Genomic DNA, 26,586 nt, shown 5'->3' with positions numbered 1-26,586 from the left:
CTGCCGGGGACACAGGGATGTTTATACACAGGGATGGTGAGGTTGGTATTAGAGCTGACCCCCTAAAGGGTCAAGAAGGATGACCCTTGTGGATCTCTTTGACTTTGACCAGTGAGGATCAGTGAGATTGCTAAGAAAACACCCAGATACTGTGTCTTGAAAAGTAACTTCCTCTGGGATGGGCTGTAAGGAGATGGCATCCCCTCCCTCACTGCTCAGAGCTATTCTCTGCTGTTTTCTTCTACAGACCAGCTTCATATGAGCTACTCGCATTTCCCAGGATTTTCCTTCCTTGAAACATTTCCTTCCTTCCAACATTTTCTTTCAAGTCAGTTTACTCATTTCTTCATCCGTTCACCTAAGAAATAACACCAAGTGCTGAGATCTAAATAATGAGGAAGAGCCAGGCATTGAAGATTTGAAGTAAAAGCTTTCTGGATTGCAAAGGCCATGAGGCAGGAAAAGCTTGACTTATTCTCGGAACAGAAATAAGGACTTTGAAGCTGGAAGTGAGGGTATATTCATAGTCGTGGTTGGGAGAATAGGAAAGGTCCAGATCTTGGCAGGAAGTTGAGAATTTGTTCTAAGTGCAACAGGAAACCATTGGAGGGTTTTAAGCAGAAGAGCAAATGGATCTAGCTTATCTATAATTTTAGTGTGATCTGGAAAATTTTAAGAAAAGTGCATTTCAGCGAACTTTGCCGCTTGACACGAGCCAGTGTGGATGATGGCTTTAGACTAAAGAGAGGAGAGGGGGCAGTTGCGATTTAAAGAAGAGGGGATGACCCCAGGACTTAGTTCGCACCGGATGTTGGCCATTCTTCTGAGTCCAGGGGGACAAGTTCCCAGCTGAGGACAGAAGGGGATGGCAGGGAGTCCCCTCCTCTCTCCAGGTTCTCTCAGACCCTGCTTTCACATTAAGAGGCTTGTAGGATCCTGTCCATGTCAGTGCTGCCAGGAACAACTGATATTACTGCTGTTTGCTTGGCCGTGATTCAGCCGTCACAGCGAGCAATGCCACGCTCATGATGAAAATGAAGAGCAGCTAACTGACTCGCAAGACTGACTTAAGCCACACCGGTCACTTCTTTATACCTCCTTATCCCCTAATCCCCCGCCTTCCCACTGACTAATAGCGGAGGGGGAGAAATGGTCCCCGACCTTTCAGGATGATCATTGAAAATTTCTCTTTGGACACTTAGAGTCGACTGAGGAGTGATTTACTCTGCTGCCTGACACTCCTGGAAACACCAGGAGCCACTGGAGAGAAGTGGGAGGGAAAGTGAGCTCTGCTGAAGGGGGTGTTGGGTTCATAGAAATTATTGAGAATGGACACTCTGATTTCAGTAGTTAAATTCTGATATTCGAATCAGGCCTTTTTAATCTACGTTCCAGGACCTCATTTGGTTTCATGAGTGTGCAGAAGCTACTGAATGGAGAAAACAATGTGAGACTAAACTACCTCACCTGTTTATTCTGCTTCTCGAATTGCTCTTCCTCTAATTACCTTTAATCTGACTCCAATTTCTTTTCAACACACAGTTTACATATTTTTGAGAAGGTTGCTTGCGACCCCCTCCCCTACCCCCTCCCTCCCCTGTGTATTTCCTCGGGGCCCTTTCTGTACCACTCCCCAGGTCTGTGGCACTAACCTCTCTCTCTAGACTGTAAGTTACTTAAGAGTTGAGATCATAGGCTTATTAATTGCTGTCTTCTCTTGTGCCTGGCATATTTCCTGATAAATGGTATGAATTTGATGTCTGTCTTGAAGTTTTTATTTTGGTGGAAATCTTTGTTGGAAAATTCTCTTACACACTTTCCTGCCGCCTTGGGATGGCAGAGAAGTTGAGTATTTTCTTATGCCATGGGACAATCATCGTGCCTTCCTGTTTATTTGTCTTGACTCTCTGGGTAGCTGAGACTCTCTCCCTTGATAGTAAACACCTTAGAGCACAGAACTTCTAAAATACAATTTCAATTTTATTTTTTTAATTATTCTGTATCTTCCTCCTTCTTACAGCTGATCATGGTCTGCTGCTTCTAGGCTCAGGCTTCATTTTACATGTGTCATCTGAGAAGGGGGATTAGGGTCTTTCCATCTGTGTACCAGAGAGAAAAATGCGTAAGCTTTGGGATGGGTTGCCACACAGGGAACTTTTAGGTTAAAGGCCAGGCTTGATTCAGCAACGTAGCCAGGAGTCTGCTGTATGAAGTGTGTGTTTACCAGGTACCTCTCCTAACAACCGCAAGGACTTTTTCCCCCCTAACTTTCAGGATATAAAATACGTTTATAGAAGTAGTCTGCCTTATCTTTCACTCACTCAGCTCTGACAGTGCCACTCTGCTAAGCTGGGCAAGCACTTACCTCAGGGCCTTTGCACATACAGCTCCCTCTGCCTAGATTGCTCTTTTGCCCATCTCCCTCTTATGGGTGGCTCCCTCACCTCAAATCATTCTCCAGATATCACTGCTTTGAGATGCCTTCATGACCACTTATATAAAATATTGCCAACTCCATGCCTACCCAGCGCTCACTTTCCCCCTTCTCCTGTGTGGTAAATTGTTAAAATAATGAATCATGCCTCTCTGGATCCAAGACTCTATGCCGAGGGATACTGTGGTCCCATTCATCAGGAGATGAACCATATTTCTCCATCCCCTTGAATCTGTGTTGGCCTCGTGACTTGCTCCAAAAAATAGAAAGTGGTGGGAGTGATGTTCAGATTCTAGAGCTGTGCTGTCTGATATGGTAACCCTTGCCACGTGTCACCATTTCTATTTAATATAAATCAGTTACAATTAGATAAAATTTAAAATTCAGTTCCTCAGTTGTATTAATCATATTTCAAGTACATACCAAATAGCCACACATAACTATGGTTACCATATTGGCCTGCATGGTTTTAGGACATGCCCATCATTGTAGAAAGTTCTTTTGGATAGAGTTGTTCTAGAGCTAATGTCTTAAAAGATCTTGCAGTTTGTACTCTGCCCTTCAGGAACGCTTATCATCATGTTGAAGATGCCTGGTCCAGCCCACTGGGCAATTAGAGACCACATGGAGGGAAACGAGGTGCTCTAGCCAACAGCCGGCAGTAATTTCTAGGCATGTGAGTAAGACCATCTTGGACTTCCAATTCCATGCAAGCCGCAGATGATTACAGCTTCAGGAGAAATTCCCCGTGGCACCATCAGAGAGCTGGTCCAATTGCCAGTCCATAGAATCAGGAAAAATAAATTGTTGTTGTTTTAAGCCAGGATGTTTTAGATGGATTTGATACACAATAGTTGACAACAGAAGCTACCTTCAGTCTAATGACTGCATTCGTTTTGAGATTATACCCTATGTAGTTACCTCATGGATTAGGACGTGGAAAAACGAGGGAAGATGAAGTGGCCTATGTCACCCCTTTCAGTGGGATCAGTTCCCTGTTTAGGGAGAGAAAAGTTTATTTGCTATTAATAGAACAATGGCCAACAGCAAGCTGAGACACTTAACTACTTACTAGCTGAATTGGATGGTAGGAGAAAATTAACTTTGCATCAGAAATTATTTATTGATAATTTTCAAAGTAGATACTTCAGATAATCCGGTGCTAACTGAAATCCAACAATTATTCTATTTTAGGATAATCAGACCTGGGGTGCTTTGGTATATTTTGCTTGGTCATATTTTAGAATCCTTTGTAGTAATTAATTTTGAAAGCATTCCTTTTTTTATTTGCTGTTCCCCAAGCATTTATTGAGCATTTTCTATATGTATCTTAGGCAGGCACTGAGTATTTTGAATGATTCAGAGGCAAGCCTTACTCTGGAAGAACTGACAATATAATGGAGGGGACAGATGATGGTCACAATGTATCAGGATGAGCTGTGTTAGAGAAATAGGATGTGCTCTGGAAACACTGAGGTGGGGGATACACTAAATATACAGGATGAGCTATATTACCTTGCAGATGAGTGGGGACAGAGGTTAATAAATAAACAGATTACCAAGAGGACTTTTGGGGGGAAAAAGTACAGAATTATTCTATTTTAGTAACTTTATTGAGATATTATTCCCTTAACATAAAATTCACTCTGTTACAGTGAAACAGTTCAGTGGCTTTTAGTATATTCAGAGTTTGTACAGCCGTCATCACTACCCACCAAAGAAACGTGATACCCAAGAGCAGTCACTCCCCCATCTTTCCCTCAGTCTCCCAGCCCTAAGCAACCACTGATCTAGTTTCTGTATCTCCCTGCTTACCTATTTGGGCATTTCATAATAATGGGCGCTTGTGTCTGGCTTCCTTCACTTAGCATAATGTTTTCGAGGTTAGTCCATGTTGTGACATGCATTAGCACTGCCTTCATTTTTGTTGCTGAATTGGATTCCATCGGCTGGATATACAGCATTTTGTTTATTCATTCACCAGTTGTTGGATGTTAGGGTTGTGTCCACTTTTTGGCTATTTTGAATAATATTGCTACGAACATTCACGTACAGGTTTTTACGTGGCCATATGCTTTTAGTTCTCTTAGGTGCATGCCTAGGAGTTGAATTGCAGGGTCATATGGTAACTCTTGTGTTTCACATTTTTAGGGATTGCCAAATTGGTTTCCAAAGCGGATACACCATTTTAATCATTCCAGGAGCAGTGTATGAAGGTTCCAGCTCTTCACATCCTTGCCAATACTTGTTATTGTCTGAGAACAGAATTGTTTTGAATGAAAATACAAAGCCATTAAAACGGAAAAAATTCCAATTAGATTATGTTATACTCATTTAAGACAGCCCATGGAGAAGTCATGTGACATTGGAACCGAAAGCTGAATGTCGCTTTGTAGCTCTGTGTACAAAACAACTCTGTTGGCGTCTAATTATCTTATCATTAATGTTCACCAGGTGGTTAGGAAATGCTGGTTTTCTTTTATGTCTAATTGAGAGGTAAAGGGTGGTGAAATGATTATATGTGTAGTGCTGTTGAAAGTTAAACTCATTTCTGACATGCAATTAAATATAATTGAAATAGGACAAATTGAATAACAAAATTAATTTGCAAAATAGAGTATGTACAGATATTAAATGTATGTTGTCCCCTAGAATATTTGGGTGCTGAGTTGGTGTTAGAGCTCAAGCCCCATACTTTTACTTATTCGGCATGGGTCCCACCTGCCCACACTTGCCTTCTCTTCTTACCTTCCTTGGCATATTAGAGGAGTCTGGGAGACATTACCCCACCAACACCCTGAGCAGAGAGGATTGTTTTATGAAGCACTGGGGTTTAATGTGGTCCGAAAGGAAAGTAGGTTCTCCAGACCTATGGGGCTTTCTCAGACTCAGATTTCTTTTTTATGAATATACAAGACCTGACAGTGATACACACACACACACACACACACACACACACACACACAAATTATATATTACTTTAATATATTATTATAATATTATATATTATATATATATATATACACACACATATATATATATATATAAAATCCGACAGCCTCCCCACCACCACCACCTTGTCCATGTCTAGCTCTTCAGTGACTTCCCAGCACCCATTACTGGTTACGTCTCAGGAGCTCAGGACACCATGCAGTGGTCTGTGTGATCTGATACCATCCCTCTTCAGCCTTAGCTGCTCCGGTTTTATCTGCACTGAATGTTTGTGGCTCCATGGGGGCACATGCCGTCATACTCTCTTATTCTTCTTCTAGTGTTAGTTTCTTCTGTTGGGAGTACCCTTCTCTCTTTGCAGAGCCTTTAGACACCACCTCCACCAGGAAGCATTCCAGAGCCCTCTAATCTCTAGTAGGTCCCAAGGCACTGATATGGGTGCCTGTTTACCACGGTTAAAAACAAAGAAAACAGAAAAGGTCCTTGGCCTTGTGACACTTACATTCACCTGAGAGGCACAGACAACTAACAATAAACATAATAACTAAATACCTACCTTGCAGAGTAGAGGGTGATAAGTGTGTGAAGTTGATGGGAAATACACAAATGATTAAGCAGAGTAATGGGTATGGGAAACATTGGGGATGAGACGTGTAGGGGACAGGAAAGGTGGAAGGCTATGTTCAAGAGGGTGGCTGAGTAAGCCTTATTGAGGAGGCCTCGTGGGATGAGGGAATCTGCCTTGTGAACATCCAGGAAAGGAGCTTTCCAGGCAGAGCCCACTGCCAGCGAGTGAAATTTCCCCTTGTCAGAGCATCTGCGTTAAGTTGATAAAATTCCAGCCATCGAGGAAATTGACAAGTTAGTTTTCCCCAGCATCCTTTCTATAGACAAATATATATTTCCATTTGGATTTTTGAAATTCTAAAGATAATTTCAAGACAAATCACTCCTTTGCCATCTCCCTTCCCCATATCCCTTTCCAAAGCACATTTTGCAGACTAATAATAGTCTAGAACTGCCAGGCAGGAATTACTGTGTTTCTGTGTCATATAGGTCATATAATTTTCTTTCTCCACCATAAGATCTGGGCTCGTGTGAAATATAAGCCCCATCATCATTTTGTGTCTCCAGAGGACCTGTACTGCCTCTGCTCTTCTCTGAGTCACGTTCCTCTGTGTTCTGCCTTCTCTCAGTTTTTAATTTCCTTCCATATCAACACTTATGGGTGTTTCCTGATTTCTCCTTTGTACTGAGTCCCTAGATAGTGTCTGTGAATTCTTCATCCTGCTTGAAAACCCAGACTGAAGACGTGTTCTCCCAGCTCCTTCATATTCTCTTCAGCAGCTTGAATTAAATAGATACATTCCTGGTCCTTCTCTTTCAACAAGAAGATCTCGAGCACAGCCCCTGCACATGATTTTAAGAATCTTTACTGCTCCCACATTCACTGCTTAAATTTGGGCTTTGGGGTCAAGTACGCTTGACCACTCAAATTTTTAGAAGTAATTCTGCTATATTACTCAGCGTTTTTCACTGCAATCTTTGAAACAACATGTTTTTTCATGTCAGTATTTTATATTTCTAGACAGTTTAGGAAGCAAACTACGGGTATTTCCATTCATGGATTTTCACGTTGGATCTTCTTGCTCTAACAACAAAATAATCTCAGTTAAAGGAATTGGCTCAAGACCTGTAACTGTAATATATGTATGTATTTCTGGATTAAAAATGTGTTCTTCCCACTTCTCTTGTGTATCTTTTATTTCTGTGTATCAGAAAATTTAAATGTCAGGAGATCACCTTGTCTCACTGGAATGTCTCATGCTGGGATTTCTTCACAAGATACATGTCTTAAGTCGAGATGGTGGAAGTGTTGTCTCTTTCCCCCTCAACATAGTCCCTTCATACTCCCAGGTGACAGTTGGGGATGTACTGACTTGCATCTCCACAGTCAGGCTTTGGTTATCTAGATGCTAGGAAGGACATGTAAATGTCTCTGTGGGTTTTAGAGAAAGACTTACTTCATCTCGTATCCTGTATTTTATTACTGTGTCTAAATTGTGGGTTTGTGCTGTTGTTGTTGTGCACTTTTATTCTTTTAGTTTAAAATTTTAGTCAAAATGATGATTGTACACAATTTAAAAGTCAAATAATATTTACAGTGCATATCACAGAAAACATCCTGTTACTCCATTTCTTTCTACTGGTCTCCTGTCCTTTTCATCCCTCCCCACCTGTGATCTTCTCTTTCAGCTTCATTACCCGTATTTTTCTGGTGTCTAGTTTCCATTTTATTACATAAGATTGTTCTATGTCTAGATATTTTTAAATGTTTATTTTTATTTACGGTGGAAATTGAGGGTATAGCCTTCAAATACCCTCTCATTCCAACAGTTGTATCAAGTGATATTAAAAATATACTTACGTTCAGAAGGACTCTGTTGATTCTAAAATACTATTAGAGTGTAATATTTTAGAAAATATTGCTGAGGATGCATTGCCAAGGAACTGCATTAAAAGCAAAATATTAGAACCAGTAGGTGTTTTTGTGTATAATTTAATAGGATAACAATATTAAGAACAATTTTGACGTAGCTGCAGTGTTAAAATAGCACATGAGAAAAATCTTCATTTACTGTTGTCTTGCAGTAGTCAGTGGATGAATTTTGTTGTTTTTTAAACCCTAGTCAATTAGTCTTAATCACCAAACATTTTATAGGAGCAGAGGTGAAAGTTTAACCCTACTTAAGAGAACAGAAGTGCTAAAGACAAACTGTTCTGAGAAGCTTAGATTTGCATAAAAAGCGTCACAAGGGAAGAATTGTAATTGTCTCAGCATGAGAGAGGGAATGTATTTTTAAGATAATTGGAGACTGTCTTTTATGTGTTCTCTTTGGTTTAGTTTTGATTTCATGTACTTTAATTTGTTGCTATTTCTTAATTTTTCTCTTAATATATTCCGAAGAATGTAAAACACTTCTGAGGATCTCATTACTACTTGTGAAATTGCCTCTTTCTGTACCACTGGATGTAATTTTTTCTGTCACTCAGTCTTACAAGAAAAAAGCATCTTAGATCAGGCCATTATACTGTAGCAATCTGACAGTAGTGATTACCCTCAAAGTACATTTTGTGTTAAGTTCAAATATACTGTAGCAATTTCTCTTAGGTGAATATTGTAAAGTTTTGGAGTTTGGGTGGGGGCTTTTTTGCATACAAGTTCTACAGGAATCATCTTTTTGCTTTTATTCATGTTTCATCATTCATATGTGTAAAGTTTGCATTTCCACTTCTAACCTCACTTAAATGCTGGTGGTTAGCCATTCCCTTAACAAGTGTGGTCAGAAGTGGTCTAATTGAAGATGTTCCATGACTTGATGAACACATTAGGTTACAATTCAACTTTTGCTTCTCTTTGCAAAGGCACTGAGACGTGAGTTAAAGGAGAAAGAGTATTCTGTCCTGAATGCTATAGACCAAGCTCGAGTTTTCCTGGCTGATCAGCCAATTGAGGCCCCTGAAGAACCAAGAAGAAACTTGCAATCCAAAACAGGTGAGACTGGTTTCTTTAGTACATCACGAAAACACGTGCGAGGAGGACAAAACACCAAAATCAACTAGGGAATTTTCTTACAGCATTTCCAGACCTGATATCTTAAAATTTTCTTATAGTATTTCAGGATCTGATACTAAAATTTTCTTCTAGGTATTACTTCAGTCAAATATGTTATTATTTAATAAATATCTAGATCCTTAATTAAAAAATAAAGTGCCTATATACTTCAATATCATTTTAAAAGGAAATTAACTGGAAAAATTGATTTATTAAAAATTATATGTAATTAAAATAATTTTTTAAGGAATAAAAAATTGCATTTGCTGTATTTGAAGAAACTACATGATAAATAACTGTAAGTAGGAGAATGATATTTAAAATATAAGGGTAAGCATATACATTATTTTAATAGTTATAAAGTAAGTTTTTTTAACTTGTCTTTTTCTAGATTACTTTTTTAAATAAGACACTGAAGCACCTTTCTTTTACAAGCAGACAACAAAATGTGTTTAAGCATAATAACTATTTATGTACTTTGGATTGAAACTGGAACAGTATTTCCCTTACTAGCAAATAGTAATAAATCATAGTAGATTTAAGAGATGAAATTGAGGGCCAACATATATCTTGATTTTGATTTTTCACTGCTGGCATAAAAGCATTCTGATGCATTTTAAAAAATAAACATGCCATTCAGGGTCTTTTTTCATCATTCACTTTCCGTAGTAGGAGCAGACCTGAAAGACTGCCTGAGGCTGTGTCCAGTGTAATTTGTTTCTTGTCAAGGAAGTGCGGTTGAAAAACGCTTTGCCTGTAGCTGGAACAGGATCAGACATTTGGAAAGTAACCGTTTTCCTCCTCAGCCTTTCTCTGCGAAGCTCTACTTCAATGGGGATAAATTTCCTATCAGAATCATGATTTTCTTGACTCTTTAAACTTAGTTTTGTGTGTGAGTGTGTGTGTGTGTACCCAGAGACACACACAGCACAATTATCATCTCTTCTAATGTTGGTTTTTATTTTCTGCTGGTGGTTTCACTGTCTTTCCACTTAGCCACTGGGGACCTAAGTCACTGTTGAGTCTCCACCTTTTACAATCTGCAAATCACTCATGACTGTTATTTTTGTCTTTGGAGAATTACGCCTTCTGAGTACTCTGTTATACACGTGTTATATATACACGCACGTGTGCACGCAGCACACATACACACGGTAGGTGGCTGAATGACTTGAATGCTGGGCACTCTCAGGTGTGGGTAGGCAGTGATTAGGTTCATGGAAGAGGAGTGACCACGCTGGGGCAGGATCACAGGAGCAGCAGCCCAGCAGTCAGGGTAGGGGAGGCAGAGCGCCCAGGCTTGGGGGGCAAGGGGAGCGGATAGTGTCAGGGGCTGTGCCTGGATAGGAGGTAGGAGTGAGGAGCTGTGATGTGCCGTCTAGTTCAGATCACAGAGGACCTGGAACGTCAGACAGGGCATTTCCCCTTAATACAGCAAGAAGAAGGCGCTGTTTCACTCGTTTTTGTTTTAATTTTTTTAAGCTTGGAAGAAAAATGAGAAGTTCACTTGCATCACCTTATCCAATTTAAAGTCTACCTTAAATCTGCTTTCCTCATCTCCTTGCTTCCCCAGTACTTTTTGGAGAATAGAGGAAACATTTTTATGATCAGCTACTTCATAGCAGTAGAAGAATGTTATATGACTGAAGTTTCCCTTTGCTATACATTTCCTTCCTCAGTGGTTAGGCAGTTTAAAGGGTAAAAGAATATTGCTTTTTGAGCTCCTGTTTTGCTGTTACATTCAGGACATTTTCATAGACCATCTTTGGGAAGCAAGAAAAAAAGTCATGTCAATTTAACTTTATGATTTTTTTTTGTTTTGGCTTTTTTTTTTAATGATTAGCAATTTTCATACTTTTTCCCTTCCTGATACTATTTTGTGTAATGCTATCTGACTATACCTGTTGCTAAACGTAAATGAAAGAAAATTATCCATAATAGCTTTCATGCTTTGTTATTTACCGTATCTTATGAACAACTGCTATCAGAAATAGCGTTTGAACATGAGTTATCTTATGGGATGCTACTGAAAGTACTCAGTGTTGGAGGGAATAGAACAAGGAGAAGCTGAATAATAATGTGTTGATTCCAGTTAATAAGTATTTATTGAGTGTGCTGTGTGTCATGTGCCACGGGGACACACCAGGATGAATCTCTTTACTTTCAAGTAACTATTCCAGAGAATACTTCTCTCCATGATTTTTCTCCCCCAAAAGCCTTTTCCCCTAGCTTCTTTTTTCCTATGATCAATTATCTTATATGTGTATAGATGCATTTTATGATAGCTTACAGAGTTTTATTTCATTACTGTATAGCACAGGGTGATTTGCTGTCAGGAATCTTTTAATTGATAAATGCTGCTAAAAAAAACAAACTAAATTATTTCAACCAAATGATCTGTTGCTGACAAAGAATCTTATCAGGTATGCTCTGCTAGAGATTTTCTTTCTTCCCCCAGTTTTATTGACGTATATAACATTGTACAAGTTTAAGGTGTACAACGTAATGATTTGATATTTGTATATATTGTGAAATGATTACCCCAGTAAGTCTAGTTTACACCCATCGCCTCACATACACACTGTTTTCCTTGTGATGAGAACTTTTAAGATCTACTCTCTTAGCAACTTTAAAGTATGTATATTTTAAATATTTAAAAATCTCTACTGACATTAACAGCCCTATTTTAGGCCCTTACTGTCTTTTGCTAGGGTTGGTTGCAATCCTTTCTAAATTGGCACGCCTGCATCAACATGGATGCTGTAATGATATGTCTAAACACAGAACTGGTGTTTGCTCCCTTGGTTTAAAAACCACTGGTAGCATATACACAGTGTACTGCACATTTTTTTTTTTTTAGTTTACGTATACGTACTAATTACTGTTTCTAAGAACAGATTAGATCTTTAGCTTTTTAAACTTACATATTTATCAAAGGAATAAGCCAACATATATATTTATAAGCAATGTAATATGTATGTGCAGTTGAACTGCAATAATTCTACCTAATAAACTGGAAAAGGAGAAGACAAGAGAAAACAAACAAACAAACAAACAAAAAAACACTGGTAGCCTCTGGAATGGAATCTGAGCTCCTTCACTGCCATACAGAGCTACACAGTGACGTGGCCTCGGCCTTCCTGTGCTGTAGCACCTCATGCCTCTCTCGGCTCCAAACTAATGTCCATTTGACACCCAGCTTCTCGTGATGTCCTGCAGGTAATGGTCTTCTTGCCTTTATGCTGTTGCCCATCCTGTTTTTTGCTGCCCATAGGTCCCTCTTACCTGATTTCCAATCCTTCCTCCTCTACTGGCCCAGCCCCTGCTCTTTCTGCCCCACTCACTGCAGGCTTCGAGTCTTCCTAAACTGATTCCTCTCCCAGCCTTTTCGCACCCTCCCTGGTACCCTGCCATCGCTTGGAATGTTACTAATATCTGTGTCTGAAAGTCAGCCCTTTCCTTACTTAGTGACCTTTCTCGTTTACTGAGAATCTGAAAGAGTGTAAAAAATTATCTTAGCATCCAAGATAGATATTATACAGAAAATATAGTGAAGATCCTGTTAACTCATAGAAAGGCCACTTAGCTCTTACTTTAGACACTGTTGTTAACAGGTTAACTTGTTTTCCAGTGAATTATGAGTATGTAGCAAGATGGAAATGACAGGACTGGAAAAGGGTGACAGTGACAAATGACTTCTGGCAGTCTGACTGCAATGAGGAGGAAAAAAATTATAAAGAGATACACGAGAATTTGAAAATAAAACGAAGCAGAGTAGTCTTTGGGGATTTTTACAGTAAAAGAAAAGCTGAAGCTATGATTTGTATTCTGTTTTTGAAGACAAAATATAAATCAGTTAAGAGAAGGAATAGAAATGTATACTATATTTTAGTAAATTTCCTTCCAAAATGACTACCATAAAAAAATAGGGCTAAATGAATGAAATATAGCTGTCTGGAACACTCAGCTACCCGGAATCACTCATTCTACTTGTAAACAGTTATAAATTATAATTGTAAACACTTATAAAATATAATTTTTAATTGAACTAAAACTATCTGAATAATTACAGAAATTTTACAAAGTTCACACCTTTGTCAGTGGTTCCCTTATCTTGAGTAGCATGGAATTACTTAACTTGATTTGAGCTGTATCATGTCAATATATAATATTCCTTTCAGTGCAGTTGAATTGTTTTTCATTTGATTTCAATCACCTAGCTTTACCTGCTAAATAGTACAACAGTGGAACGAGAAATGTCTCATCATCATTCATATTGTTCCTTGTTCTTCTCAAACCACTTTTGTGTTCTCCTAACTATCCCAATGAGTTGGGCAGATCATACAGTATGCCTCTTTTTAAAAAAATTAAATAAAAACACAAAGGCTAAGAAAATATTGTGGTCAGACCAAGGTCATGTAGGGTCGATCCAGGAACAGAGCACTAGACTTCTCTGTTGGTGACCTTCCTTAACCGCCGTATATTTGGCTGGCTTTCAACATATCCCTTCATTTTTATCTTCTCTCTCTCTGTCTCTCTCACTCTCTCTCTCCCTGCTCATTGGCCACTGACCTCCTGGCTCCTTCTTGACTTGCAATGTCTGGAGCCTCTTAACCCTGCACAAGTGTTTCTTGGCTTCTTCCTTCTTCGCCCAACCTTCCTAGCTGTTCCCAGTCCCAGATTGAATTCCTTTGAAACTCAAACGGCTGCACAGGGAAAGTAGATGTGTAAGACGGCGGTGAGGCTTAGCCACAGTCAGCCTCACTCCTGCCTCCACCCCTCTGGAGGTAATCAGAGAATATACGTGCCTTCTCACCTGTTCATTACCTACAGTTCAGGTCAAAAGTCAAATTTGCGCAGGGGAGTTAGAGCCTTACGTCTGCATCCCCCTCTCCACAACTCTCGTGGATGCGGGCAGGTGCATATGCATATGCAGACGCAGACGTGCCCGCACACGCACACAAATACATGTTTTATGAGTCGAGGCTGTGGTATCAATTACTATATAAAACAGCCAACACTTTAATAGGATATTTCACCTCTAAAACTGTTGGAAAATTGCACATTTTATTGCATATGTGGGTGTAGAAAAGCTGTTTTCCTCTGTTCAGGTTTTGATTTTAAGGCAGATTGCATTATTTTGTTCATAAATTTCCCCTTGAGTCTTCTTTCAAATTTATTCCAGTGAAGGCATTGCTATTACTACGACTACTGTTTTATTCCAGGCTGTCTGAACGTTGTTTCTTTTTCAGCCTGGTGCAGTTAATTATTTTGTTTCATTTAAATGACAGAGGGGGAAAACAGCTCACTGTAGTGTGTTCATGCATTCACAGTTCTGTGTAGTGTCTATGGTTGCGTATGTGTTTATTCATACACAACTTTTTATGGTTGTAAATGATTGTACCTGAGATTAATGGCTAATATAAACTCTTCAGATTAAAAAAAAAGTATGTTTAGATTAATGGTTTTCCTCTTGGTCTTTGATGTTGTGTGTATTTGTTAGTACCTAATATTTTAACACAGAATATACGGTTTTCTTTTAATTATTGAATGTTTGATAATATTTTAGAAAGCCAGTTAGGAGTATTTTTCATCTATGTGAAATCTCATATGTTTTATGATATACCAAAGAAGTAATATGATATTTTTTCAGTTCACTATGTCAGTCTATTTTATGCCAGTGTTAGCAAACTTGTGCAAATAAAAATTTCATGATCATTAAATGAGTGAAAGCTTGAAATATAGATTTTAGAAGTTACTTTTATACAAAGTCTCAGAAAGATTACATTAAAAAAAAGATAGCAGTAATTGTGTCCTTGCAATCATAAAGTGAGACCAAATTATGCATAATCTGATGTCAGTAATTAGGCTGGTGCAACTCCTGGGTGTTTTTTTCCCAGGGCATTTTTTGTTTTCCTAATGACTGCTTTATTAATTAGAACCCCCTTCATTGTCAATGGCAGACATCAGCTTCCATAAATGTAGACACAAGGGAGGAGGTTTTAGCTCCCATAACCAATTACAGTAAGAGCAAGGACAGAGCTGGCCGCAGGGACTGGAATGCCAGTCAAACACCTTTCTCTGTGTCTCCCTTTCTGCCTGTCTCCACAAGATTTCATTTTCTTACCTTTCCTATGACCTTAATACCTCATAACCACATACTAGGGAGGGATGGCCCTTCCTTAGATCCAGGACATTCCAAGAGAGAGCATCAGTGGACCCAGCCTGAGTAACAAGGAGCTTAGTGTCAGCTGGGGTTGCCAGACCCCCCGCATAATGTTAGAGGGAGAACCAGTGCTCAAAAAGGGAGAGGAGAGAAATGTTAGTAAACATAGATGTTCACGTCAAGCCAACCTTTATCAGGTGCTTACAGTGTACCAGGCACTGTTTCCTTTAATTCTTTAACCACTCTCAGAGGTATGAGTACTGTTGTTACCACTCGTGTGACCGATGACGAAACTAAGACTTTGAGTTTGGACGCATACTGTCACCCATGTGACAGAGCTGAAACACCAACTCAGGCTTGCCACAACCATTGATGCTCCTTAACCATCACAGAATGCTATCATAACTACCCCAATAATCAGAGCACTTCTAGATGGTCAGTAGAAATAAAATTTTATTTTCTATATTTTTCTACTTAGAAAAATTCCATATAATAATTAAATATCCTTTCTCTTTATTCTTGCTTTTCTTTTACTGAATTATTAGGCTGTTTAATGGAATGACATACCAGTTCACTGATTTTCCAGCACAAAGGGAGAAGGTGTTTAGACAAAATTAGACTTTTTCTTTTTAGTTTTCATATAAAAACTTGAAGGATAAATAATTGCTTTCAGGCCTATAGACCCAGGCAATAATTTAATTAGCTTCTTAAGTCCAAATTAGATTAGTAAGGTTGTAATGCATGAAAAAGCACAGAAAAATATAATGTTACTTTCTTTTCCAGTGTTCTTAACTACAGAGCAGCAATGTGATCCTTCTCATTTTAAAGCTCTGTAGTCCATGTATGGATGTAATGAATCTAGTCTTCAACTTTCCTAAAATAATAATGTGCCATAAGCCTGTTGATTGGATAAAAATTTCAAAAACTTTTTTGCATGCTAATGAATACCATCATAGTGAAATTCAATTTAAATAAGTCAACATTCTAGATGAAGAATTATATGATAACAAAGGTTAGTATGATGGACGCAGCAAATTAAATTAATTGTTTACCATCTGTTATGGTCTTTAATCACCATTTCAACCATCCATAAATCACATTTGCCGCATAAAAAGGATGGCAATAATTTACATGTATGTATTTTATTGGAATCAACATCTGGGTTGTCACTCTCTGATTTAAACATAAAGAATAGGAGGGGACTAAACGCTCTCAGTGTGGTATGTTCTTCTTTTGCTGTTGTGGCTGTTCCTCTGGAAAGCTGGAATCGTCGAGAGTAAACTGCAGGGTTTGCTATATTTTAAAAAGTGTAATCCTAGCAAAGGCATACATTTCCCACTTTAATTAAACTCCTCGCTTATTTTGGCAGTGTGTAATCGTTAAGACATGCCCGACTTCTTTTATAAGAATGGCTAAATTTGAGCAGAAAGCCCTGACTTCTTTTATAACTTGATGGATCATTAGCTGCTATGTTCTTCAGGGAAGCAGCCTGGGGAGAGATGGGCAATAGTGTGGCAAGAAATGGGAGACTTTTAAGACTCCTGTCCTTTGATCTTAAAGGAGAAGTTTTTTAAAAACAAAGATATTGTACATAGACCTATTCATTCATTTAACAAGTGCTTACTGAATGCCTACCATGTGCCAGGTGGTATTCTAGACAATGGGGGTCCCGCTGTGAGCAAAACATATCCTTGCCCTCCAAAAACTTACATTCCCAGCTTCTCTTCTGCCCTCTCAGGAACACCCTCCTGCTTCCTGTGACCTGTCTGCTGCTGTGCAGCACTAAAAACTGACTTGAATAAATTACAAAACTGTAGTGTGAAAACATTCAGGGAATTTTCTATTATAGAAAATTGAAAGCTAGATCCTGGGTGGCTTAGCTAGGTCTGTTCCACGACCTTTCTGCTGTTCCTGCTTTTACTTGGAGGATAATCTTCTTAATGGTCTTCCTTGCTTCATTGCTTTGTCCGCAGCTCGATACTGGGTTTATTTACTTTGGCATACTTTACAGGAAGCATAAAACTTGAATGTATTCAGACTCCAGTTGGGCCTCTATTGACTCGTGGCCAGTGCATCCACATTCCTGTTCGCTCCATCTGCCCCACCTCCACCCTGTGCCCCATTAATACCTTGTCTTTTGGTATTTGTGGAAGATATTCCCTTAATTTCTTTACTTTGGAGTTCCTTGGCAGCACGAACGGATCCTTATCATCTTTGTCATATTCCTACTGAAAGATTTAGGCTACACATTATCAGGTTAATCTACTCTGGGTAGCCTCTTACTGTCATCCTTATAATTTAGTAGAATAGCCTAATTAGAAATATTACAGTAATCAGCCAGTGGTACTTGATGGTGTACTTGTAACCTGGTTCCTAATGAATTGTTGTCATCAGTCATCATGCTGGGTAGGAAATGGGCAAAGTCCTCTTCAACACTGATGCTTTCAGAGAGGTTAAGTTTATCTTAATCATGTAATCAGAAAATTTGGGAACAGTGTATTTTCCATTATTTTAATCAGAAGCATCTTTTGGTCATGAGGGAGAGAATGAGAGAGAGAGAGAGATGGAGTGGAGAAAGAGAGAAAGAGAGCGAGCAAGTCAGAGATGGGGGTGCTGTGGGGTTTTTCCCATTAATTCTTGTTGGGTAACCAACTTGGTTTGCTTATGTGAAAATCTCTAAAGACATCTAAACCTCCCAGACTTAGTAACAAAATCATTTAAAAAAATGAAAGAAATTAACCTCTGTTGAATCTTTTCTGTGTGCCAGTAGTTTTATAAATATTAACTAAAGTTCAAGGAGATAAGGAATGTATCTATGATTACGTAACTAGTTAGTATGGGAACTAGCATACGAACTAATCTTTTCTTGCATGGAATTGTCCACGGGGTGAAAATGCTACTCTGGAGAATTTTTTTTCTATACTTGTTTGTCTTAATATTTCCTTTTCATCTCTTGGTGAAATACAATAAGATTACTGATACATGCAAAAAAGTAAGCAATCAGTACAAATAAGATGGAATCACTGCACTTGAAATGACTTTGTAAGGTTTATCCTCTTTTCAGAGTAAAAATCTTTTTTATAAATGTGGTAATGGGTTTGGGGGGGAGGAAGAAAATGTATTTGGAACGATTTCCACTTAAAATTATGAAGGTGAATATTCTCAATAAGAAGTAAAGCTGAAAATCCCATTCAGTCCAACTCAATTCAGTAATTATATAGAGAGGACACACCAGTCTCTACACTGAGTACTGCCAAACCAGGATGGAGAGGAATAAACACGCATGACATGAGGCTTAGAATCTAAGAATAAAAAGTCACAGTGGAGATTACATGTCAATTCTGTAATTGAGAAAGAAAATATGACAAATATGGAGAATCTTTATGTAAAATAACTGGGCTGATTCTAGTACATTTCTTCAGTATTTCATAGGAGAGACATATACTTTAATTTTTAAAATATAAATTTATGGATATAAGCACACAGAAGGAGATTTTTTTCCCTCTACTGTAAGATTTTGAGACACCTGACGGCTTTGCTTTCCTTATATAATTGAATTTTGGAGGTAAAAGAGGCCCTTGTTGTCAAATGCTCTCCCATCAGGAGATAATTAGGCTCCAAACTGATAAAGCCTGGATGAGCAGATCCCCTAAGAGCAAAGGGCAAGGTGGGAGCAGGGCTGCTTTCAAGCCCTAGGCTGCACTCCTGGTCCAGGATGGTTTTCCACCTGTATCCCAGTGAAACGTGTTAGCATCTTTCTCTTCGGGATGTAAAGGAGAGCGTTGTATAAATGCCACCCAATTAATTTGCCAATTTGAAGAATAAAACCAGTTGGACAAGAGAGAAAACTTCAGAACTGGTCATTCCTTTCTTTTCTCTTTCTCTTCTTCCTAAAAGATAGTTATCTACTCATCCTTAAATACTATGTAACACAATCAAGAAATTGCTGCTTTAAACTATGTAAATATAAAGTATAGTAACATTTACAATACATTATAACATACTGTATTATATACATATATAATATGTATAGAAATATAATATATAATAATTAAATATAATTTAGGTAAATGGGAAGTCCTGAAGGGAGAAGAAGGAGAGAAGGGAGAGTGAAACAAAGTACTTCTCCTCAAAAAAAAATCCCCCCCCACACACACACACTCCAGGGAATAGGAAAGTTACTTAGAAAAAGCACTTCAGGTCTGTGAATTGTTAGGACATTTACTTGGTTTTATCCTGCTGTTTCCTCTCGGTATTAGCCTCCATTACTGCCTTTTCAAATGCAAATTAGATTACCCTCTTGTCACCGAGCCTCATTTGTTCTCCGCCTTCCGTAGTTAGTGCCCTGCTCTGTGTGGGAGTGACACAGCAGCTCGCTGGAGCGGGAACACTGTCAGCTTGCGCCACGGCGACCAGGGAAATCAATTCATAAGCCATTAGGCTGGCGGTGCTCTGGTCCAGGCAGCACCTTACAGTCACCTGGGAGCTTTCAAAATACATCCAGGCTGCCCTTCACCCTTGATCAACTGAACCAGAGTCTTTTAATACTCGGGGGTAGGACCCTTGGGGATCAGCATTTAAAAACAAACTATCAGGGTGATTTCTGATATGTCACTAGAATTCGGAACTGCTGGTCCAGAGGATTCTCCACTCTTGCATGAAGGCCTCAAAACTTACCAGGAAATATCTATTCAGCAAATTTGACGCAAATTTTGTCTGTTGATTTTCAAATAACTGGAAGATTTTTTGATATCATGATATCCCTTTATGATTTTCATCTTTTATGCTTTCTTGTTATTTTAATTTGTTTTTCTGTTTTCTTACCCCAAGTTGTCATAACTTGGGATTTCACATGTTGCTTCTTACTACCTGTTTTGCAGACATCCTGAAAGGTTTTGTTTGGCTTTTTGCTTTGCTCTCTTCTTGGTTTAAAGTGTGCATTAAACTGAGATTGTTCCTGTAACAGGAGGCACTTTTATTCTGACTCTGCGATTAGTTAATGGGCTTTCTTTCTGGCAAACAGATGGTGAGTTGAACATAGAACTTTTCTTCTGAGTAGCTGCTTGAGTGGGGATTATATAATAAATACTACAAAAGGACTGCTCAGTCAAAAGATTTTACATTAAATGAAGACCAAAATGTCGCAGCCAGTGTTGGGAATTTTGTCACAGGACAAAGAAGCTGTGCGTCTCCCTGCCAGGTTATTCAGTGACTGACTCAGAAACAGTTTTTGCTTTATCCAAGGAAAACAGTCATAAGTAAGTTGTCTCTTCTGAATTGGCGCTGCATTTTTTTTTTACCAAAGTCAGTAAAACGTGGGTGCTTAAAACATATCTTTAATAAAGCCCAAGTGACTTATTAACAAGCACAGGTGTTGCCATCATAAAAATTATCAACTCCCTCTTGCATCAGGCTAAGAATGACTTTTTTTCATAGCACTTTATATTTATGTAAAATATAGATAGTGTAAGTATTACATGTTTTTCCTTTTATAAAAATGTCTTGAAGGTCTAAGGATTTAAATCAAGTTGCCTTTCTAATGACGTACTTTCCTCACAAAGTTTCATCTCGGGAGCCTTGGAATCCTGATGTGTTACATGTTTCAGGCATTTTTCCAGGATTCTCGACTCCCTCCCCGGACTGTTGCACTGGACTGTGTCCCAGCCTAAGCATTCTTTGAAGCTGGGTCTCTAGTTCACTAACTTTCCTCATTTATCTCGTACTGGTGTGTCTAGCCTGTCGGCCTGTCATAATGTTTTCTCTTGTAATCAGCCCCGCTGCCGAGGGATTGTTGGCGTTTCTGCATAGCCTCTTAGCACGTCAGCAGCACAGCTTGGAGTTCTGTGGCTGCTACGCTCTTTATAGTCCATGTGGCGCCCAGAGTTGTGTGATAGCTGCTTTACTTCTAAATATCGAGGTCTAGAAATTTCTGGAAACTTAGATAAAAAAACAATGTTCTGTCCCCTTTACCTTGACTTTTAAGTAATATTTAAATAAAGACAGATAGGCAGACAAATCTATGTTGTGTAGGAACGTTCTAGTTTAGAAGAGCTTGCTTCAGTTCATCTTACCATGGAGTTCTTTTTACCAGGAAGTTTGGTGAATTTCAGTGCATTTTATGAATGGTTTGGAATATTTTGAGGTGAAGTGGGTGTTGCTAATGTGGCTGATGCTTAAAGATGCAATGTTATCACAAAGAAGAAAATGCCCTTCTGTCTTCATGTGCAGTTTTGAATGATTGTATGTTTCAGGCTTGCATCTCTGTTTCCAGGGGACAAACAGGACAACATTCAAACCAGCCAGAGAGGAAAGGCAGCCTCCTAGGGTTTTGGGGGTAGTGAGACCAGAAGGGTTTAGCTGGAGATCTGTCTACCCTGCTTTGAGATTGTTTGCTCTGTGACCATCAAGTTCCCATACCCTTGTCTTGCCAGCTTCTGGTCTTTGTATTTCTGACCCTTGGCTTTGACCTTGACTTTGATTTCTGTCTGTATCCTTTGCTTGTCCTCTGGACTCCTCCTCTTTCTTCCTGCCCCTGCCCTGTGGCAGCATCTTGCATCATGCCTGCCCTTTCCTGTCTGAAGAGTCTACTTTGTTTCAGACATTCTGGAGGCCCTCTTGTTCTGTTAAACCTTCAGGGTGCTCTTTGAAGTCTTGTCGTCTTCTTGTTGAAATATCTGTGGTCGTGCTACACTTCTGGGCTGCACAGAATGCTTTGTGTTAAAGATGAACTAACTGCCAAACAGACTCAGCAGTGATGACGTATCTAAGATATGTTGTTTGTCTTCAGTTATATTTTTCGAGAACACAATAAATTAATCTTATTTTCTTAGAGTTTTTCCTCATGACTTAAAGCTATTTATTTCCCAATTATCTTTCCCATTTCTCTTGAGGGCAATGACAAACTAATGAAAAGCTATCTTTGGATTTTATGTAACTAAATTTATGTTAAAGAAAAATTGTTTTATTTCTTGAATGTGTCACATTTCAAGGTTTGCAAGTATATTAAAAATCAAAAGTCACCAAAACCACGTGGGCTCTTATTACTTTGAGTAGCTCTTTTCTTCTTTGGAGAAGTAATGGGGATTGGTAGGCAGTGTGGAGGCATTTTACTCTGGTTAGTGTCCTGGTAGCAACCCTTTGGAAGCTGGTAGTCACACTTGGCTGTAAGAATGTAAAGTTGATCATGCTTCAAAATACTCTCTCTCTGTCTCTTTTTTTTTGTTTTTAAATCACAGAATTGACTCCTGAGGAGAGAGCCCAAAAGATTGCCAAAGCCATGCGCAAACAGTCTTCTGAAGTCAAAGAGAAGTGGGAAAGTCTAAATGCTGTTACTAGCAATTGGCAAAAGCAAGTAGACAAGGCGTTGGAGAAGCTCAGAGACCTGCAGGGAGCTATGGACGACCTGGATGCTGACCTGAAGGAGGCGGAGGCCGTGAGGAATGGCTGGAAGCCCGTGGGAGACTTACTCATCGACTCGCTGCAGGACCACATCGAGAAAACCATGGTCAGCATCCTTGCCTCAGATAAAGTCTTTTAAGAAATCTTGTGTTGTTAACTATAACACAGATAAAGAGAGCCACATATATAAGTTGTTATAAGGGATTGTTATAAGGCCGACACATTACAACCTCCACCAAAATCAGGATTTAGAACTTTTCCAGACACAACAGGTGTTTTCCATATGCCCCTCACCATCAGAACCCCCTCCCCTGACAAAATAACAACTAAGGTGACTTTTACAATAATTCACTTCTATTTTTCTTTATGCTTTTTCACTCAGTTGTGCATCCCTAAACAATATAATTTTACCTGTTTTTTTAAACATTATTTTATTGAGTTATAGTCATTTTACAATGTTGTGTCAAATTCCAGTGTAGAGCACAATTTTTCAGTTATACATGAACATACATACATTCATTGTCACAGTCTCTTTCACTGTGAGCCATCACAAGATACTGTATATATTTCCCTGTGCTACACAGTACAATCTTGTTTATCTATTCTACATTTTGAAATCCCAGTCCCTTCCCACCCCCCGCTCCCCTGGCAACCACAAGTTTGTATTCTATGTCTATGAGTCTGTTTCTGTTTTGTATTTTTGTTTTTTGGTTTGTTTGTTTTTGTTTTAGATTCCGCATATGAGCAAATTCATATGGTATTTTTCTTTCTCTTTCTGGCTTACTTCACTTAGAATGACATTCTCCAGGAACATCCATGTTGCTGCAAATGGCACTATGTTGTCGGTTTTTATGGCTGAATAGTATTCCATTGTATAAATATACCAGATCTTCTTTATCCAGTCATCTGCTGATGGACATTTAGGCTGTTTCCATGTCTTGGCTATTGTAAATAGTGCTGCTATGAACATTGGGGTGCAGGTGTCATTTTGAAGTAGGTTTCCTTCTGAATATATGCCCAGGAGCGGGATTCCTGGGTCATATGGTAAGTCTATTCCTAGTCTTTTGAGGAATCTCCATACTGTTTTCCACAGTGGCTGCACCAAACTGCATTCCCACCAGCAGTGTAGGAGGGTTCCCTTTTCTCCACAGCCTTTCCAGCATTTGTCATCTGTGGATTTTTGAATGATGGCCATTCTGACTGGTGTGAGGTGATACCTCATTGTAGTTTTGATTTGCATTTCTCTGATAATTAGTGATATTGAGCATTTTTTTCATGTGCCTATTGATCATTTGTATGTCTTCCTTGGAGAATTGCTTGTTTAGGTCTTCTGCCCATTTTTGGATTGGGTTGTTTGTTTTTTTCTTATTAAATCATGTGAGCTGCTTATATATTCTGGAGATCAAGCCTTTGTCAGTTTCATTTTGCAAAAATTTTCTCCCATTCCGTAGGTTGTCTTTTTGTTTTACTTATGGTTTCCTTTGCTGTGCAGAAGCTTTTCATTAGGTCCCATTTGTTTATTCTTGTTTTTATTTCTATTGCTTGGTAGTCTGTTCTAGAACATTTTTGAGATGTATATCAGATAATGTTTTGCCTATATTTTCTTCTAGGAGGTTTATTGTATCTTGTCTTATGTTTAAGTCTTTGATCCATTTTGAGTTTATTTTAGTGTATGGTGTAAGGGAGTGTTGTAGCTTCATTGCTTTACATGCTGCTGTCCAGTTAATTTTACCTGTTTTTTAAATATTTTAAAGTCCCTCTTAATCTCCAGATGTTCCCTTTATCTTTTTTGTTTGTTTGTTTGCTTGTTTATTTTCTTTGCAATGTATTTCTTGAAGAAACTGATTTGTTTGTTTTATAGTGTTTCTCACAGCCTGGATCGTACAAATGGCATCCACATGGTGTAGTCTGGCAGGTTCCTTTTTAAATTGGTAGTTGGATTTAGAGGGTTAATCAAAACTGTTTTACTGGGAATTCTTATCTACTAATTATATCTCATTGTCTGACTATATAATGAAGGATTAGTTTAGCTATAAATTTTGTTTGTAGTCAGGTGTTGCCCAAAGTTAAGGATGTTAAACTTCTGGTCTAGACTCCCCTTGGCTCCATAATTTAGAACATATCCAGAAAAATTTTAATGGAATTTAGGCAGCAAAAGACACAAACAACAGATTTAGAGTGTATTTGGGTTTGCAGTATCATAGTAAACTATATCGTAGGTAGTCATGAATGAAATCAAAGACTAAACAGATGAAAAATCAGAAGGTGTTAGACTGATAGTATTAATAACATGAAAGGGATTTTTTTTTTGCAAGAGACGTAACATCTTTTGTGCACGGACATTGGATAATACGCTCCCTTTGTTTGCATGTGGTTGAATAGGAAAGAGAAGAAAGGCCTAGGAAATTAACTGAATACTACTCAGGAAAATTACATAAGTAAATATATGTATGTATAAATTGGAGTAATAATAATAATAGATAACATTTACTGAGGCTTACTGTATGCCAGGAACTGTTCTTAGCCAGTTTATACTGATATCTCTTTTAAACTTCACACCAACCAAACAAGATAAGTCCTGTTATTATGTCCATTTTACAAATGATTAAAGTGCAGACATTGCTCCAGCCCACACAGCCAGTAAGTGGTGGAGTTTTTGTGATTTCTCTCTTGCTCTTCTCCTTCATTGTAGAGACCTCATTCATACTAATATAACTAAGCTCAACTTTGATCAACTATTTGAATTCAAAGCTTTAAAAGTTACATATTAAATTTTAAACAAAAATTTTTTTTTACTAAAAGAGTGTTGGGGTCTACCGTCTTTCATTGTAAATATACATGTTTCCAGTGACCCTGGGATTTAATCAGACTTCTTCCCGTAACTGTAGCATCCAGAAAGCTTTTCCATAACTGAATCTGAGTTCAAAATAACAAACTGAATATAAAACCTTTTGGTACAGATTCTTTGGAAGTTGCATACTTCTTGCATTTTTAAAAGATGATTTTTAAACACTGAAAATCTTTAAGCCAATGTTTTACGAAAAGTATGTTCTATTGGATAGCAAAACTGCCTCTGGGTTGGAGCAAGAATTCACCCATTTGAATCTGAAAGTATAAGTTTTTAATAGAGGATGATTATTTGTGGGGGAAAAATGAAAATTTATATCTGGGGTTATTAAAGGCCTAAACGTTTGGGAGTTGTTAATCCCATTTGATTAAAGAAATTACCCATCTCTGAATCCAAATCCATCTGTTTAAATTTCTGCTTACATAGCTAAGCTGGGAGAAACAACCATATTTGAGACAAAGGAATAAACTATGGATTAAGATATTTCAACATCTTATTAGGAAAAAATAAAAAAAAAAAAAACCCACAAGTCTCCTTAAACCAAGTAAAATGGATTCAAATCTGGGATATTTTACATGTTCTCTAAAGTATACCCCAATCCCAGTGACGCTAGAGGCAGTTGAAAATAAATTCTGATTATTGCTAAATATTATTAAATATGCCAAAGCAACTGGAAAACAAAATCTTTCAGAGTAGTCAAATAATTGCAACTTCCTAAAATCATCCTTGATCATTCTTATTTGCAGAATGCACACATCTGACAGGAGAAGGACTGGGATTCACATCTGCCAGTGGGCTGCCAGTCAGCACCTTGAACACTAGCAGATGTTCCTGTTTTTATAGCAAGAAAGACCACATAGGTTTTTATTCTCCTGTAAGAGAGCACAGCCAAAACATAATAAATTGGTTATTGGTACCAGAACACACAACATATCTGAAATTGTTTTAAAACTTGCTATATTTCAGAAAGCCTCTTAATTTGAAGCTCTTGAAAACCAAAAGACGAACTTTCTTAATTAGAAAGATTCCTCATTACTGTAAAACACTGGACTACAGAAACAAAATTAAACTTAAAATGCATTGTTTGTCTGAGAGGACTTTTAATGTTTTTACCTGTGGCTTTTAAGAGAAAAGCATTATTTTTATAGAGGAAAAGATAAAACTCCTTTATT

At 38.3% G+C, this 26,586-nt stretch overlaps 1 protein-coding gene across 14 annotated transcripts in view; it reads left to right on the top strand.

Moving 5' to 3' along the window:
- The window catches only part of UTRN (utrophin), a 457,676-nt gene that overhangs the window by 336,021 nt on the left and 95,069 nt on the right, over positions 1-26,586 (top strand). For all 14 annotated transcript variants that reach the window (XM_074368225.1, XM_010965836.3, XM_074368224.1 and 11 more), the window contains 2 exons: positions 8,813-8,942; positions 22,404-22,672. In XM_074368225.1, the coding sequence (XP_074224326.1) occupies positions 8,813-8,942; positions 22,404-22,672 (399 nt within the window). The remainder of the gene's footprint in view (positions 1-8,812; positions 8,943-22,403; positions 22,673-26,586) is intronic.

The sequence above is a fragment of the Camelus bactrianus genome, chromosome 8 (assembly GCF_048773025.1).
Source record: "Camelus bactrianus isolate YW-2024 breed Bactrian camel chromosome 8, ASM4877302v1, whole genome shotgun sequence".
Taxonomy (NCBI): domain Eukaryota; kingdom Metazoa; phylum Chordata; class Mammalia; order Artiodactyla; family Camelidae; genus Camelus; species Camelus bactrianus.
This window is presented reverse-complemented; position numbering and strand designations above follow the sequence as displayed.